Source organism: Mesoplodon bidens (genome assembly GCF_964165515.1).
Source record: "Mesoplodon bidens genome assembly, chromosome: 2".
Lineage (NCBI taxonomy): Eukaryota > Metazoa > Chordata > Mammalia > Artiodactyla > Ziphiidae > Mesoplodon > Mesoplodon bidens.
In genome coordinates this window covers 90,067,466-90,084,551 of record NC_138177.1, presented here as the reverse complement: position 1 = coordinate 90,084,551, position 17,086 = coordinate 90,067,466, and the positions used below count along the sequence as shown (strand labels likewise).

Sequence of the window (17,086 nt, the reverse complement as noted above, 5' to 3'; positions counted from 1 at the left end):
ACATAAAAAAGGTATTTCAAAAATATTTTTTTTAACTTTACAGAGTCTCTGATTTCTTAATCAAATTTTTTTTTTTTTTTTTTTTGTGGTACACGGGCCTCTCACTGTTGTGGCCTCTCCCGTTGCAGAGCACAGGCTCCGGACGCGCAGGCTCAGCGGCCATGGCTCACAGGCCCAGCCGCTCCACAGTGTGTGGGATCTTCCCGGACCGGGGCACGAACCCATGTCCCCTGCATCGGCAGGTGGACTCTCAACCACTGCGCCACCAGGGAAGCCCAAATATTTTTTATGATGATGCCACAAACACAATAGAGTTGTGCCTCTTTTTAATGAATCTCTGGATCTTACTCCTGAAAACATTCTACAGAAAACTTTGTTTTGTAAACGTTCTTTATAAAAATAAACATTTAAAAAACTATACTTTGGGGCTTCCCTGGTGGCGCAGTGGTTGAGAGTCCGCCTGCCGATGCAGGGGACACGGGTTCATGCCCCGGTCCGGGAGGATCCCACATGCCGCGGAGTGGATGGGCCTGTGGGCCATGGCCGCTGGGCCTGTGCGACCGCCTGTGCTCCACAGCGGGAGAGGCCACATCAGTGAGAGGCCCGCGTACCGCAAAAAAAAAATAAAAAATAAAAAAAAATAAAAAACTACACTTTGTCTTTTCATGATTACAAAGGTCTATCCATACTGTACCTATTATCTTATTAATACTTAACATTTCTTGGAATGAGCTACAAACCTCACAGTGCTAATGAAATCATACCTCAGGAAAAGCATATCATCTGAAAATAGGCCATTTATGACTCCACTTTCCTTCTCAAGGGCCAACATACTAATGTGAAGCTTCTTTGAATTCAAGAAGTCTAAAATTAGCTTAATGATTTCAACCTCTTTTACATTCACTGTTTCTTCAGCCGTCATGTTGATAACCTAAATATTAAACAAAACAAAAACAAAAATTAGTTCTATTATTTCTAAGCATTATTAACTACCTGAAAACTACACATAACAAGTTTCTTGGAAGTATTTAATACAGTTATTCTAAGTGAAACTAATGTAATATTTGTCAAAACCAAGTCATTCTTTAAGGTGTGATATAGGAATGGTTATGATTTTAAGTCCTTATCTTTGATACACAATGGATTGATATGAAGTTTGTAATTTGCTTCAAAATAATACAAGAAGAAGCATGTGGGAGGAAGTAAAGATAAAACAATAATCACGACCATTAAAGTAGGATAATGGGTAAATGAAGGTTCATTATATTTGCTATGGTCTAAATGTTGGTGTCCTCCCAAAATTCATATGTTGAAATCCTAACCCCTAAAGTGATGGTATTAGGAGATGGGGGCTTTGGGAGGTGATTAGGTAATGAGGGCAGAGCCCTCATGATTGGGATTAGTGCCCTTATAAATGAGACCACAGGGACTTCCCTAGCAGTCCAGTGGTTAACACGCTGTGCTTCCACTGCAGGGGCCATAGGTTCGATCCCTGGGTCGGGGAACTAAGATCCCACATGCTGCGCGTCTTGGCCAAATAAAAAAAAATTTTTAAATAATAATCATACGCTGCGATCTACTGAAAGTCAGCCCTCGACACAAGGGTTTGTCGCTCCCGTCGCCGCAGCGGTGGCGGCGGCGGGGCCCGGGGCGGGGCTCGGCGTCCGTTTCTTCCTTCCTCCCTCCCTCGCTCTCCGGACTCCCCCACCCAGCACCCCGCTGGCGGCGTCCTCGGCCCACTCTCGGCGGCTGCCCACCGTCCGCGCAATGGGAGCGGCGGCGGGTCTCGACGCACATGTTCCCGAACCGGCCCGCGCCGGTCGGTCGGCGGAGGCGCCCGTCCCGCTGGAGGAAAAGGGGGTCGAGAGGGAAGGGGGCGCTCCTCGCGGCGCCCCCCGGCCTCGGCGCACCGCGCCTCCTCCCCACCTCGCCGTGGGCCTCGCCCATGGGCTGGACGGGGAAAGAGGGAGGCGGGTGCGGACCGAGAGGCGGTGGACGTCGCAGGGCGGCCCCGTGGGCCCCTTTCCCGGGGGGCCGTGGGGGCCGGAGGGGCCGCCGAACGCGTCCGCTTCTGAGTCCTCCGCCACCCTCGGCGCGGGGGCGGGGGCCGGGGTTCCCGGCCGCTTGCGGCCCTTGGGCTCTTCCTAAAAAAATCATCATCATCATCATCATAAAAAATAAAAGAGACCCCAGAAAGCTAGTTCAACCCTCTCTGTGAGGATAAAATGTGAACTCAGCAGTCTGCAACCGGGAAGAGGGCTCTCACCAGAACGGAACTATGCTAGCACCCTTATCTCAGACTTCCAGCATCTACTGCTGAACTGTGAGCAATAAATTAATGCTATAAATAAACCACCTAGTCTATGGTATTCTGTTATAGCACCCCAAATGAACTAAGACAATATTATTCTGTCTACTCCTACATACGTTTAAAATTTGCCATAATATTTTAAAAAGTCACTAATAACCAAACCATGTTTGGCTATGCCCTACACACTAATTCAATAAGCACTTATTGTCTTTTCTCTGTGATAGACACTATCCTGTATTCAGGACACACTGGCTCTGTCCTTAAGAAACTTATAGAGTGTAGCAGCAACAAGTAAAATGTTGTACCCTATACTTTGGAACCAAACAAAACAAGGTTGGTTAAAATGTGCAACTTTAAGTCATATTGGTACTACCAACCTAAACATCAGTGATATTTCAGCTCTCTCAAATCCCTTCTCTCACCTGTAAGTCTGCAGTGACACAATTGAGCACACAGGTTAATTCATCAAGAATTAGAACTAGGAGGAATTCTGAAGATCATTAGATCAACATTCTCATTTTAAAGATGAGGCCACACAAGTTAAATGGCCTAAGTTGCTGCAGTTTTCAAATGTTCACGCTCAGAGCAGTACAAAAGACTAGCAAGCTAAGCGGACTAGCTGCAAACAAACCTCATCAGATGAAACAGACTGTAAGCGTGTCTTTCTCACAGGACCGATTATCTTCTCACAGGACCTATCTTTAACCAAATTCACAGAAACATAAACGTATGCATGTATGCACATGGGTTTATTTTTTGTCTACTATTTTGACAATTTATTTCTTCATAATGAGAAGTACAAACATCTAGCAGACTAGAATGTTCATCAGATGAATACATTTTCTCTCTTAGGTGAAGAAGGTGGTAGAGTAAACAAGGGACAGAGCATGGAAAAATAATTATGATTCAAATATTTAATGACATCAGACTAAGCTAATCTCATACATCCATCTCCACAATAAGGACATGCCTACCTCAGGAAACAGACAACTCACAAATCTCTCTCCCCCAACAGGCCAGCCACCCAATTCCTCATGCTTTGGGTTTCCCTTTACTATCTTCTGAGCTGACCACCCTTCTGTTCATAGACTTTGTCCAAAAAACTTTGTACAATAAAATTAATGATATTTCCATTCAATAAATTCTGATCATATTTCAGAACTGTCTCTGAGATTAGCAATTTTAGCATTCCCCAAATCTTCAGATAATTCTTACTAGAAAAGAATGGCTTTTGCTAATTTAACGCTCAGAAAATTAATTGTAAACTCCCCTCGAATCTTAGAGGGCACTTCACTTAAATCACCATATACCAATCACACAACTTAATACAGAACTGAGACTATAATTTTCTAATGTTCAATACATCCAATGATACTAAACATTTTATAGGCCTCATATTATTCAACATTCAGTCTAATAGTAAGTAACTCTGGAGTTACTACGAATCTATGGCAATAGTCCCACAAGTTTCATGCTGCCATCATTTCTGATTAATAAAGCCTAAGAGAAAAAGAAGTAGTATATTCTTACAGATACATATTTTACATTGACTTTATATCTAGATTTTGAATAGATACAAAAAATATATCTTAATTACCCTAGAATTATTCAGGGTTTAAAAAAATTCATTTAAAAAGATAAGTTTTAATTCTATACTGTGGAATTCCCAGTAGAAAAGTATGATATTTTAATCACCCAATCCAGAATTTTAACTCTTATAAACTTTACTGTTGCTGGATACAACATAAAACATAGACACATAACGTAATGACTATATCTTAGAATTATTCTTTTGTAACCCACCCTGTATTACTGAAACATTTGTAGAGGCTCCCAAAATCCTAGCTATATAATTTAGAAATTAGATATGTATATATTTTTAAATATAACATAAAAGCATGATTCATGAACATTCTTTAATCTCCTTAAACTATTAATCACTACAAAGCTAGAATTTTTTGCTAATTCAGAGGAGTAGAATTCAATAATAAATGCCTCTTCCCCCGCCCCAGGGGGACTACAAATCAGTAAGATTTAACTAGCTTAGGAACCACTAAAATTATTTTTTAATCAGATGTACAGTATATAATAGGTGTTATAAATTAACACTTATTAACTTAAGAAGCAAAAAAATCAATGAAGAAATGTCTCTAAAAAAGTACAGAGTAGATGCTTTTGTTTGCAACTGTTCTAAAAGCTATTCAAGAGAATTCCCTGGCTGTCCAGTGGTTAGGACACTGTGCTTTCACTGCCGAAGGCATGGGTTAGATCCCTGGTCAGGGAACTAAGATCCCACAAGCCACGTGATGCAGCCAAAAAAAAAAAAAAAAAAAAAGCCATTCAAAAGGATAAAGCTCTGGCCCTTTAATCTGACTATTTAGCCAAAGTCAGCCTTGATAACATCTTAGGTAGACCTGCCAGCCCATGGTACATGTGAACAATTACTCATCAGGCACAATTTATATAGGACCAACAATAAAGTGTATTCCACTGAAAACAGAAAACAAAATGGGAGAGGAGGAATCAGAGTGTTTCAGTATTTCCATATTAAATGATAGATTTACTGTAAAAAAAATCACAGAAACATGAACGCTATGAATTTTCCTTTAAGAAATAAATGTTTACTTATATTCAATATCTGGACTAAGTGAGGTAAGGAAACAAGAGTTTTCTTTAAAAATAAATATATCTGGAAACCAGCTGGAAAGTGGTTAGTATTTTAGTACTAATATACAATTAACACCTACAGAAACTAAATTCCAGATGGCGTCTCTATATGGACTCCTGCTGATTACTATCTTAGCAAATCAAGATTAGAAGAATGTATGAGAAGGCAAGAAATAAAATTATTTTTAGAAATCTAAGATTAAAGGTAAAGTGTTAACAATAGATAAGAAAAAAAAGAATGGTAATAGAAATATATTGATTTCTATGTATATTTCTGTACATAGACACGGAAAAAGTTTCATGAAAAATATATCAGTGGTAGCTGTCTAGCCAAATATAAATAGATATTTAAATGTTCCTTTGCAATGAGGTTCTTCTTCTACTTACTTATAATACAGATTAGAAAGGAAGAAAAATGCACAAGCCTAAGAATGATTCAGAAGCATAAGGCTGAGAACGATTCAGAAGCATAAGATTAAGGGAATTAAGGCACAGCCACTAAATATTTTATAATCAAGAAAAAAGTGCATAAAAAGGCTCCATTAATCCCCATCTCCATCCTAAACAATAAACACCACTTTCTTTAACCTTCCAAGAATTACAGAGTGCCTAACGCTGAACAATAGTCCTTTACCATTTTACAGGCAAAAATGCAGATAAGGAAATGAAGTACTATGAAGCTTTTTCATAAAATATCAAACTGCAACATAAGACTATGGTACTTTTTCCTTAAAAAAACAAAGAAAGAAAGAGTGAGAAAAAACTTGCTAGCTATCTCTTTAATAAAATAGCATTCCAAAAACTTATGTTGCTGCCAGATCATTTAATTGTAAATGTCTGGCCCTTCAGGAATATAAATGTGACATTGCAAGTCACAATTTCTATGGGCCTCAATTTCTTCATACATAAAATAAGAGGGTTAGTTTGGCTAATTTCTATGATTTCCCTTCAACTTTTATAATTTGTTTTAACTCACATTTCAGTAACAGGAAGTATATATTCTTAGGGGGAAATAGCAAGTCTGGAATAATCAGAAGTCTCTGATCCTTAGGTCAATTTAATAAGAAGAAAGAAAATAGACTTGTTTTAGATCATTTAAGTAAACAAACAAAAGAAAAGCCCTTCTAACTGCAAGGCTCTGTCACGTCTGCTAATCAGCTAACATGGATGCAGCATGTGTCCCTTCTTACTGTTGACAGCTGTTCTCTATTCATCAATTATTTTAATTTACCTTCTGGAACTGTGAATGATTTTTGGTGTGAAGAACAAATTATGTTTAAAGCAGGTGCAGCTTTATATAGCTATAAAAAGAAAAGAATCAATTAACATAAACAATATGTTGTGTATATGCATAAAATATCTCTGGAAAAAGACACAAGAAATTGATAAAAATGGCTGCCTCCAAGAGGGGAAACTGGATAATAAAGAATAGAAATGGAAGAAGACTTTTCACTATATACCCTTTTGTACCTTGTCAATTTTTAACCATGTACAATTATTACCTATTCCAAAAAATTGAAATATTATACATGAAACATAAGTAATGAATTTCCAATTTCAAAAAACTGGAAAGAACTAGAAATATAATGAATATAATGTATTCATTATGTATATAATGAAGCAATAACATTTCAGAGTGATCTGTATTTCTTTTATAACCTGAGACCTCTTCTCAGATCGGATTCAAATATTATTTCAATCTTTCTTTATGAGATTAAACTATTTGAATTATTTGCATATTCGAACCCACAAGTATTTTAAAAAACATATTTAATTACTAAAGTACTAAAAATGCACAAGATAAGCAGACACAGGCTGTGTAATTGATTCACATAAAAACCAGAAAAGGTGGACTTCCCTAGTGGCGCAGTGGTTAAGAATCCACCTGCCAATCCAGGGGAAACAAACGGGTTCGAGCTCTGGTCCGGGAAGATCCCACATGCCGCGGAGCAACTAAGCCCATACGCCACAACTACTGAGCCTGCCCGCCTAGAGCCTGTGCTCCGCAACGAGAGAAGCCACCACAATGAGAAGCCTGTGCACCACAACGAAGAGTACCCCCCCGCTCGTGGCAACTAGACAAAGCCCGCGCGCAGCAACAAAGACCCAAAACAGCCAAAAATAAAAATAAATTAATTAATTTTTTTAAAAAACAGAGAAGATAAATTTAAAAATTGCTAAATTTGGCACTAAAAATGTAAAATGTAAATCTTCTATTTAACAGAAGTTGCCATAAAGTTAAAAGGCAAGGGACAAAGAAGGACCAAATACAATACATATAAACAGCTTAGTGATTACCATCTAGAACATAAAAATAGCATCTTCAAATCAGTATCTCCCCCAAAATTCCAGTTGAACAATAAGCAAAAAATCCAGACAATTCACAGAACTACAAATAACCAAAGAATTTATGAGAAGATGTTCAACTTCATTAGTAATATTAAAGATACCATTTATGGAAAAATTAAAAAGACCTGATAATATATAGTGTTGGCAAGAGTGTAAATGCCCCTTCATACGCTGTGTTAAGAATATAAATTGGGACAGACTTTTCTTTTTTTTTTTGCCTGTGTTGGGTCTTTGTTGCTGCACACAGGCTTTCTCTAGTCGCGGCGAGCGGGGGCTACTCTTCATTGTGGTGCACAGGCTTCTCATTGCGGTGGCTTCTCTTATTGCAGAGCACAGGCTCTAGGCACACAGGCTTCAGTAGTTGCAGCACACGGGCTCAGCAGTTGGGGCGTGCAGGCTCAGCAGTTATGGCTCACAGGCTCTAGAGCACAGGCTCAGTAGTTGTGGCACATGGGCTTAGTTGCTTGGCGGCATGTGGGATCTTCCCAGACCAGGGATTAAACCCATGTCCCCCGCACTGGCAGGCAGATTCTTAACCACTGTGCCAACAGCGAAGTCCTGGGACAGACGTTTTGAAAGAGAATTTGACAGCATGAAATTTTCGTCTATGAAAATTTTACATGCATATACTCTTTGACTCACCGATTCCAATTCTATTTCTAGGAAACTATTCTGCAAAAATACTTGCAAATATATATAAAGATACATATACAAAGATGTTCCTTAAGATTTGCTCGTAATAGAGAAAAACTAGAAATAAACTGAGCTCTCATCAATAGGAGAATTGTTAAATTATGGTAAATTCACACTATAGAATACTAATGCAGTGATGTAGATCTACTGTACCTTAACAATAAAAAGGCACATCACAGAACAATACAGCTATCAATAAATATTTGTTGAATGGATGAATATAAATAGGCCAATTTATCTTTTTTAAAAGGGAAGGCATAATATCTCTGTGTCTAAATAAATGACAAAGAGGACTGGAGGGACACTTATCAAACTGTTCAGAGTGGTTACCTCTGAAGAGAGGAATGAGATTGGATAGAGGGCAGGGAACTAGGAAGGGAAAGGGGTTGAAGGGAGTTTTTTTACTCTTTATCATTTGTACTATCTGAATGGTTTACAACCAATATATATATATTCATGCATTACTTGTACATTTATACATACATTTCTTAGATAAATAAAATTTTTAATTTTACACAGAAAAAACTGTGAAAATGAAAAAAAAATTATAGAATTAGATCTCAAAAGTTCTCTTCTATATCAAGGTAGCAGGTAGAATAGAATCCCAAAGATAGGATCAACTGCTATATTTACAATGCAAAAACTACTGGGTACAAAAACTATTCTAGGATCTTTACTTATATTGTTTAATTGATCTTTATAACAATCTTACAGGATTGGCAATTTCATCCCCATTTTACAGATGAAGATACTAAGCTTTGTAAGGTTAAAAAATTAGCCCAGTATTTATATTAAGGCTGAACATCTCACTAGCAGCTGAATACTTCTTTCAGAAGTGTGTCAGGACATAAATCCTGATATCAACATCCCTGTCAACACCATCCAGCAAATCTCTTAAAAGTACCTGAGGGAAGCTATTTAATTGTGTAACAAAACAAAGGGGCAAAGAGGAGGAAAACATATATATATATATTTAGATTAACTTTTAGATCAATTTTTCATTAGTTCCTTAAACATCTGGGCTGCCTTACCTTGACAGACAAGAAATTGCCTCCTCCTCCCCAATTCATATCCTAAGCTTTGTAACAATGAAAATTAGAATTTCTGACTGTGAAAGAGTAAAAGAAATAAGAGACATAGAGGAGAGGCAAAGAGAGACAGAGAGATACAAATAGGAAGGGACAGAAGGAAGGAAGGAAGGAAGAAAATACAGTAGACAAAGGTTAAAACCCTAGAACAAGATTGGAACCATAAGTTGACCAAATTCTAAAGCTCTTCCTACTGTATCACACTGATTCCCAAGAAGGGGAAGGGCATCAATACTTTACAAAAGCAAGGAAAACCATAAAATGGATAGAGTCATCTAAATATGCCAAAATGAAAAACCTTCATTTTACTGAAATAATATATAAAAATTATTCCAACAGAGGTCCATAGTTCTATGATCAAATTATTTTTCTATTAAACAATGTCAATAGGGTGGGTAAACAAGCTAGAAGTCTACATTAATAACAATCTAACCAGACTTTTAAACATACCCTTTTAGCTAGAGAGACAAAATTATTAGCTCAACTGTGTCAGAAACTAAAATGAAATTAAAGATTATTTTTTATTTTAAAAGATCTCTCCAGGTCCAATAAAATATACTTCCTAACCCTACTTGATAAACCAGACTTAATTTTTTTTTAAGATAAAGGATGTTCGTTTATTTATTTATTTATTTATTTATTTATTTATTTATTGGCTGTGTTGGGTCTTCGTTGCTGCACGTGGTCTTTCTCTAGTTGCAGCGAGCGGGGGCTACTCTTTGTTGTGGTACGCAGGCTTCTCACTGCGGTGGCTTTTCTGGTTGCGGAGCACGGGCTCTAGGCACGCAGGCTTCAGCAGTTCTGGCTCGCGGGCTCTAGAGTGCAGGCTCAGTAGTAGTGGCGCACAGGCCCAGTTGCTCCACAGCATGTGGGATCTTCCCTGACCAGGGCTCAAACCCTTGTCCCCTGCATCGCCAGGTGGATTCTTAACGACTATGCCACCAGGGAAGTCCCAAAGGAGTTTTAAATAGTTTATTCCTTAAATTATCACAGCACCTTATCGTAAACATTCAAATGTTTATTAAGCAAAATTTCAACCTATAAAAACACACGTAAATAAGAAATGTAGAATTGTTTTAAGATTAATATTTATACCAAAAATTTTAATTTTAGACTCTAATCACAAATTAATGCTACATCAACTAAGATCAAAGTGAATATTCATATAAATTCATATAGTATTCTTTATTTGCTTATTTGTTTGTGTGTTTTTACCTTATCTGTGGTAAAAGGTACGCTTTATCTAAGAAGACAATTTAACCTTTCATTATATGATGAAATCTCTAGTATAGTTTTCTGTCACACCTAAAGCCAAGGTATCAAAAGAGTGCTTTAGGGCTTCCCTGGTGGCGCAGTGGTTGAGAGTCCGCCTGCCGATGCAGGGGACACGGGTTCGTGTCCCGATCCGGGAAGATCCTACATGCCGCGGAGCGGCTAGGCCCGTGAGCCATGGCCGCTGAGCCTGCGCGTCCGGAGCCTGTGCTCCACAACGGGAGAGGCCACAACAGTGAGAGGCCCGCATACCGCAAAAAAAAAAAGCTTTTCCTAAAGTTGGAAAGAAGACTAACCCAATTCTATTTCCAAGCTCTCAAAATAATGTAAATAGCAAAATTTACAAAAATTTGCAAACAATATATACAGTAAGGGGTTAATATTCAAAATATGCAAAGAACTCATACATCTCAACATCAAAAAACAACCTGATTCCTGATTAAAAAATGGGTGGAGAATCTGAACAGACATTTTTCCAAAGCTATACAGGTGGCCAATGGGCACATGAAAAGATGTTCAACACCACTAATCATCAGGGAAATACAAATCAAAACCACAATGAGATAGTACCTCACACATGTCAGAATGGCTATTATTGAAAAAGACAACAAATAATAAGTGCTGGTGAGGATGTGGAGAACACGGAACCCTCATGGACTGTAGGTGAGAATGTAAATTGGTGCAGCCACTATGGAAAACATACAGACATTCCTCAAAAAATTAAAAATAGAACTACCATAGGACCCAGTAATTCCACTCCTGGATATTTATCTGAAGAAAATGAAGATATTAATTAGAAAAGATATATGCACCCCTATGTTCACTGCAGCATTATTTACAAAAGCCAAGATATGGAAGCAACCTAAGTGCCCATCAGTAGATGAACTGAGAAAGAAGGTGTGGGGTGTGTGTGTGTGTGTATTTTTTATATACACACACACACATGTATATGCACAATGGAATATTACTCAGCCATAAAAAAGAATGAAGTCTTGTCATGGATGGACCTACAGGGTATTATGCTAAATGAAATAAGTCAGACAGAGAGAGGTAAATACTGTATGATTTCACTTATATGTGGAATCTAAAAAACATAAAACAGAAACAGTTATACATAGAGAACAAACAGGTGGTTGCCAGAGGGGAAGGGTGTTGGGGGAGAAAAGAAATAGGTGAGGGAAATTAAGAGGTACAAATTTCCAGTTCTGAAACAAATGAGTCATGGGTATAAAATGTATAGTGTGGGGAATATAGTCAATAACTATGTAGTATCTTTGTAGGGTGACATATTGTAACTAGACTTATCATGGTGATCATTTTGAAATGTATAGAAATATCAAATCACTATGTTATATAATAGGAACTAACACAGTCTTCAATAATTATACTTCAATTATACTTCGAAAACAAAAAAACAAACTCATAGGAAAAAGAGACCAGATTTGTGGTTACCAGAGGTAAGGAACAGGGGAAGGGAGAACTGGATGAAGGCTGTCAAAAGGTACAAACTTCCAGTTATAAGATAAACAAGTACTAGGAATGTAATGCACTACATGATAAAAATAATTAACACTGCGGTATATTATACAGGAAAGTTGTTGAGAGTAAATCCTAAGAGTTCTCATCACAAGGGAAAATATTTTTTTCTATTTTTTAAATTTTATATCTATATGAGATGATGGATGTTTACTAAACTTGCTGTGATAATTATTTCATAATGTATGTAAGTCAAATTATTATGCTGTACACCTTAAACTTATCCAGTGCTATATGTCAATGATATCTCAATAAAACTGGAAGAAAATGGATAAATAAACAAACAGGAAAAAATGTTAAACCAAAATGGACATTAAGGCACCAATTTTAGCTCAGTTCTATAAAGCTTTCTCAAAGATTTTATGTAAGTTCCATTTTCTTTTTCAATAGATCAACAAAAGTCACAAAACATGGCACTTAATCATAGAAACTCATTCATTTCACAGAATTCATTATTTAAATCAAAGATATCAACTATAAATAGTATAAAAATTTTATGTCCTTTTTCATGTAGTACTGTTTCTCTATAAAATAGAGTGTTGACTTGTGAAATGGGATCAACCTCCTAGTAGAGTGGCAAGCATGTGATTGGTGCAATATAAATTTATCCCCTTGGGGCTTCCCTGGTGGCGCAGTGGTTGAGAGTCCACCTGCCGATGCAGGGGACGCGGGTTCGTGCCCAGGTCCAGGAGGATCCTACATGCCACGGAGTGGCTGTGCCCATGAGCCATGGCCACTGGGCCTGCGCGTCTGGAGCCTGTGCTCCGCGACAGGAGAGGGCACGACAGTGAGAGGCCCGCGTACGGCAAAAAAATAAAAATAAAATAAATAAATATATAAATTTATCCCCTTTAGAACTCATAAGGTAAGGGCATTGTCCTTAGGGTTGCTAATAACATGCTATGGAAGAGCTACTGTGCTACAGATAAAGTATAAAAATTTACTCTGGAAAAAGTTTACCCTTTTTTTTTTCACCTTGTTTTTTTTTTTTTTTGTGCTGTACGCGGGCCTCTCACCGCTGTGGCCTCTCCCGTTGCGGAGCACAGGCTCCGGACGCGCAGGCTCAGCAGCCATGGCTCACGGGCCCAGCCGCTCCGCGGCATATGGGATCCTCCCGGACCGGGGCACGAACCCGCATCCCCTGCATCGGCAGGCGGACTCTCAACCACTGCACCACCAGGGAGGCCCTCACCTTGTTTTTTAAAAAAAAATTTTAGGTGTAACTTTGAAACACTAGGAATCCTGATTAGATCAATTATGTTAAAGATGCCACATGGAGAGACTCCTACTTGTGGTAACATGTTTGAAGTATTCATTTAAAAATACTTGTGTCTATTATGTGCTGGCATGATGCTGCATCCCTGGGATACAATGATTGAGTTACTATGGTGAACAAGAAGATAAAACACAAAACAAGGGCTTCTAAGGGAGGGTGTGGTGTTTTGTAAGGTATCTTTTTACACAAACAAAAACAAACTCAAAATAAAAAGGAAGAAAAATCAGCTGAAATATGTAAGCTTTGGCTATTCAATGTAATGGTCTCAAAATTAAATGGCAAAAAAAAAAAAGTATTCTCAGACATGGTCAGCACTGGATTTATAACCTGAAGACCTGGATTAAAGTCTTCTGTATAAAAATAATATACATAAAATATAAAGTAAAGAGTATCATAAAAAATTACAAATAAAATGCCATAGAAGTTCTGAGGTATCTTGCTAAGAATGGGTCTGAAGGATTGTTAATATGCTAACATGCAGAGATGGGAAGGGAAAAGTAACATTATTGTGAAAAAGTAACTAACATTTATTGTGCATCCACTATGTCAGATCCTGTGCTAAATACTCCCATCCATCATCTATATAACACTCACAACTCTCCAGTTTCATTTTACAGATGATTATACTAATACTCTGAGACGTCAGTTACTTGTCTAAGGTCACACTGCAAAAAGTGCAGAAGCAAGAATGGGACGACAGGGTCTAAAATCCTGTGACCTTTCCACTATAACATTCTAACATATACGGGGTGAAAACAAAGAGAGGATAGTTAGGATTCAAGTAATCTTGAGGCTAATGTCAAAGTTTTAGAAAACGGAATTCATCTTATTTCCTGTCCTATGTAGTCATTTGTCATTTATTAGCTGAGTAAGTCTAAGGCAATGCTTCTTAAACTTTTCTCTAAGGACAGAAGAAACTGAACCCATCCCCACAGAGCCCATAAGCATAAAATTTCTTTGAAGTCTTTGAATTTTACCTAGAAATTAGTGTGAATATTACATTCTCCATATATCTTCTGTTTAATATAAAAACACTATTTTTTATCCAACTCTTCACGTGAAATTGATGACAACTCCATTAGTGTGTGCCATGTTCTGTGACGACAGATTTATCTCTTGGCACATTGCAGCTTATCGCTAACACTCTTATTTGAAAAGCAAAGGTCAGGGGGGATAGAGTAAGCTATTTCTTGATTATTCAAAAACCAATGATGCACACTGAGGATTATTTAACACCAAATGAAATTCAAGTAAGAGTTATTGGTCATAGCCTTATTTTCTAAAATATGAGAACATCCTACTGAAAGCAGGAAAGCAATCCTGACCCACATATAGGGAGGAAACACCCTTTTCAACATGTCACCACAGTAATAAAGAACCTCTGCCACGGAGTAAAGACGCATCTTAATAGTTTCCATGAGCCTTTTTAAGGCCACTGTAAGGTCCTGGACCTAGAAATGCTAAATAGATCATGCAGAAAATTTTAATTAGCCATGTCAATGCTTCATTCTGTTAAAAGGTAATCAACAGATGCCTTAAATTTTTTTCCAAAGTGCTTTCAAATACTTTATTTTGTTCAACTTCAGAGCTCATTCCCAGACTAATACAATAGCAAGTACTATCATCTGGAAATTAAGTCAATAGTAGGGTAAGTAGCTCTTCCAAGATTGCAATCAGTAGCAAAGGGAAACTTAAATCCTAGAAATCTGATTTCCAGCTTACTGAGCTACTGAGGAAAACTGCATCTTTTCATACTTATTTTGCAGCATATATCAAAGCATATCACACACTATTTAGTAAGTAACTAACTGATAAACTCGATTTCACAAACAGAAAAAGAGGCTGAACACAATTATGTAACTAGGAACATAAGATAGTACCCCTGCTCTCTTATGATACATTCCTAGTACTGACTTTAAAAAAAAAAAAAAAAAAAAAGACAAGAATTAGGAAGTGGGAGGGTGGGAAGAAAACGGGTTAAAATTCCTTCACAAAAAAATTACATATCCATAATGGCATCAAATTCAAGTGTGTGTGTTTTTCCCCTAACAATATACTGTTATGGCTTAATTGGTTGGTCACTAAAATAATTTTTCTTTCCTGTGTGGGAGCAATCTACCCACTGAAACCTAAGGTAAAACTGTTCATTACATTTTCCTCCTAAACGAGACCAAAGAATATGTCATATAAAGAAAAATGGGCTCTTAGGCGTTTCTCCTTTCTAGTAAAATTTCAAGGCAACACGTACCAACATTGGAGACAAAAAAAAAATTCTACTTGGATTTACTGTGAAGAAAAGGTTTATAGCATATTAAAGCCTACATGTTAATCTCTGTGCCATTAACTTCTTGAAGCATTCTAAGAAGTCCGCAGCAAAGGGAGGGAAATAAGTGTTAGTATCACAACCTATGAATGCGGGTGGAACAAAGACTTCTCCCTTCATTATGCAGAGAGAACCAAGTTGCCAAAAACACTCTGCTCAGATACCATGCGTGGTTACTGACTGCACCTCTGGGTACAGAAAAGAAAAAAATCAAATGCTGGTCAAAGGCCGCCCCTGCCTGCCCCCGCCCCTTTCACCCAAGGCCTCGCGCCAGAGCTGCAGCCCCAATCTCTTTCTCCCCAACATAAGAAAGCGGCTTAACCCTAAGAGTTCTACAAGCTCCAGTTCCCGTGTCTCCTACGCAGACGCCCCCGGGGCACCGGTCCAACCCGAGTTCCAAATCCAGTCGCTGCCCCCCTCCGCGACCCCGCCCAGACCCCCAAAACCCTGCTGCCACTGACCACTGACGTCAGAAGGGCCAAACCCGGCCCCCGCGGGGCTGCCCCAGGCCCGCAGCGCTCTCCCCTCCTCCCGGCCAAGGCGTGCCCAGAAAGGGACGCGAGCGCGTCCCTCGGCTGTCGCTCGGGCTCGGCAGAGGGACGAGGAAGGAAGAATCAGCGCAGTCAGCCGCCCTCCCGCCCCGCAGCAGCAGCGAGGTGGGCACCAACCCTGCGCTGGCTTACTGCTCAGGGGCGGGCGGTGCCAGGGCGAGGGCCGTCGCTCGGCCCCCGGAGCCGGGATGGCAGCGAGAGAAAGGTGTGGTTCAGGAGCGGTGGCTTCCCGTCGGGGCCTGGCCCCCATCCGTCGGCGCCGGGGCCTCACCCACGACCCCAGTCGCCACCCAGTCAGCACCCAAACCTACCCAAGACCCTTCTCCGGGGCCGCGAACGCCGCCCTTGGGGGTCGCCACGGTCGCAGCCCTGTCAAGTGGTGACAGGTGGTGACGGGTGACCATGGCAACCCGAGGTGTGCAGCGCGGCCCGACCCCGCCTCCGCCTCCCGAAGTCGCTCACCTGAGGGCTCCTGGACGAGCTCGGAGAAACCGCGGAGGAGAAAGCGGCGCGGAGGCCGGAGGACGGGGCCCCCAAGCGGCGGGCTCTGGGCTGGAAAGGGAGTGTGAGGGCGGCGGTCTGGGCTCGGCGTCGGTCCTGCCTCCAGCCGCCCGCGCGTCAGTCCATCAGCTCGTCAGTCTGTCTTTCCTCCCCTCTCCCCCTCCCGGGCCGGCGACCGTCCGCTCAGCCTCTCACACACTGCGGTTGTCAAGCGGCGCTGCAGCCGAGCACCAGCCCCGAGCCGCAGCCAATCGCCGCGCTTCCCCGAGGCGCCTCAGGACCCCGCCGAGCGGGGCGGCCAGGCAGGTGCCTGCGTCGAAGGGAGAGTCGGCTGGGCGGGCGCTATCCCGGGGCACGGTGGGGACTGGTCTGGTGCACCGGCTCACCGCTAGCGCTCCAAGGACCAGCTGGACTCGAAGGAAAAGCCGGCGCGGCGACTGCGTGAGAGACCAGCAGCCGGCACGCAGACCCTTTGGTGGCTGGTGACCCCGCGTCCCGAAATAGGGCGGAGGGGGTTGT

The 17,086-nt window shown here is 40.3% G+C and overlaps 1 protein-coding gene across 3 annotated transcripts in view; it reads right to left on the bottom strand.

The window, feature by feature from the left end:
• Positions 1-16,774, bottom strand: part of WDR47 (WD repeat domain 47) — a 56,413-nt gene extending 39,639 nt beyond the window's left edge. The window contains exons 1-2 of one of the 3 annotated variants that reach the window (XM_081225757.1): positions 16,529-16,774; positions 765-931 (exon numbers count right to left, since the gene is read on the bottom strand). In XM_081225757.1, coding sequence (XP_081081883.1) covers positions 765-922 — 158 coding nt within the window. In that variant the 5' untranslated portion in view covers positions 923-931; positions 16,529-16,774. Of the gene's footprint in view, positions 1-764; positions 932-2,688; positions 2,705-16,377; positions 16,501-16,528 lie in introns of those variants that run through there. The other 2 variants (XM_081225756.1, XM_081225758.1) reach the window with 2 other exon arrangements.
• Positions 16,775-17,086: the final 312 nt, after the last annotated feature.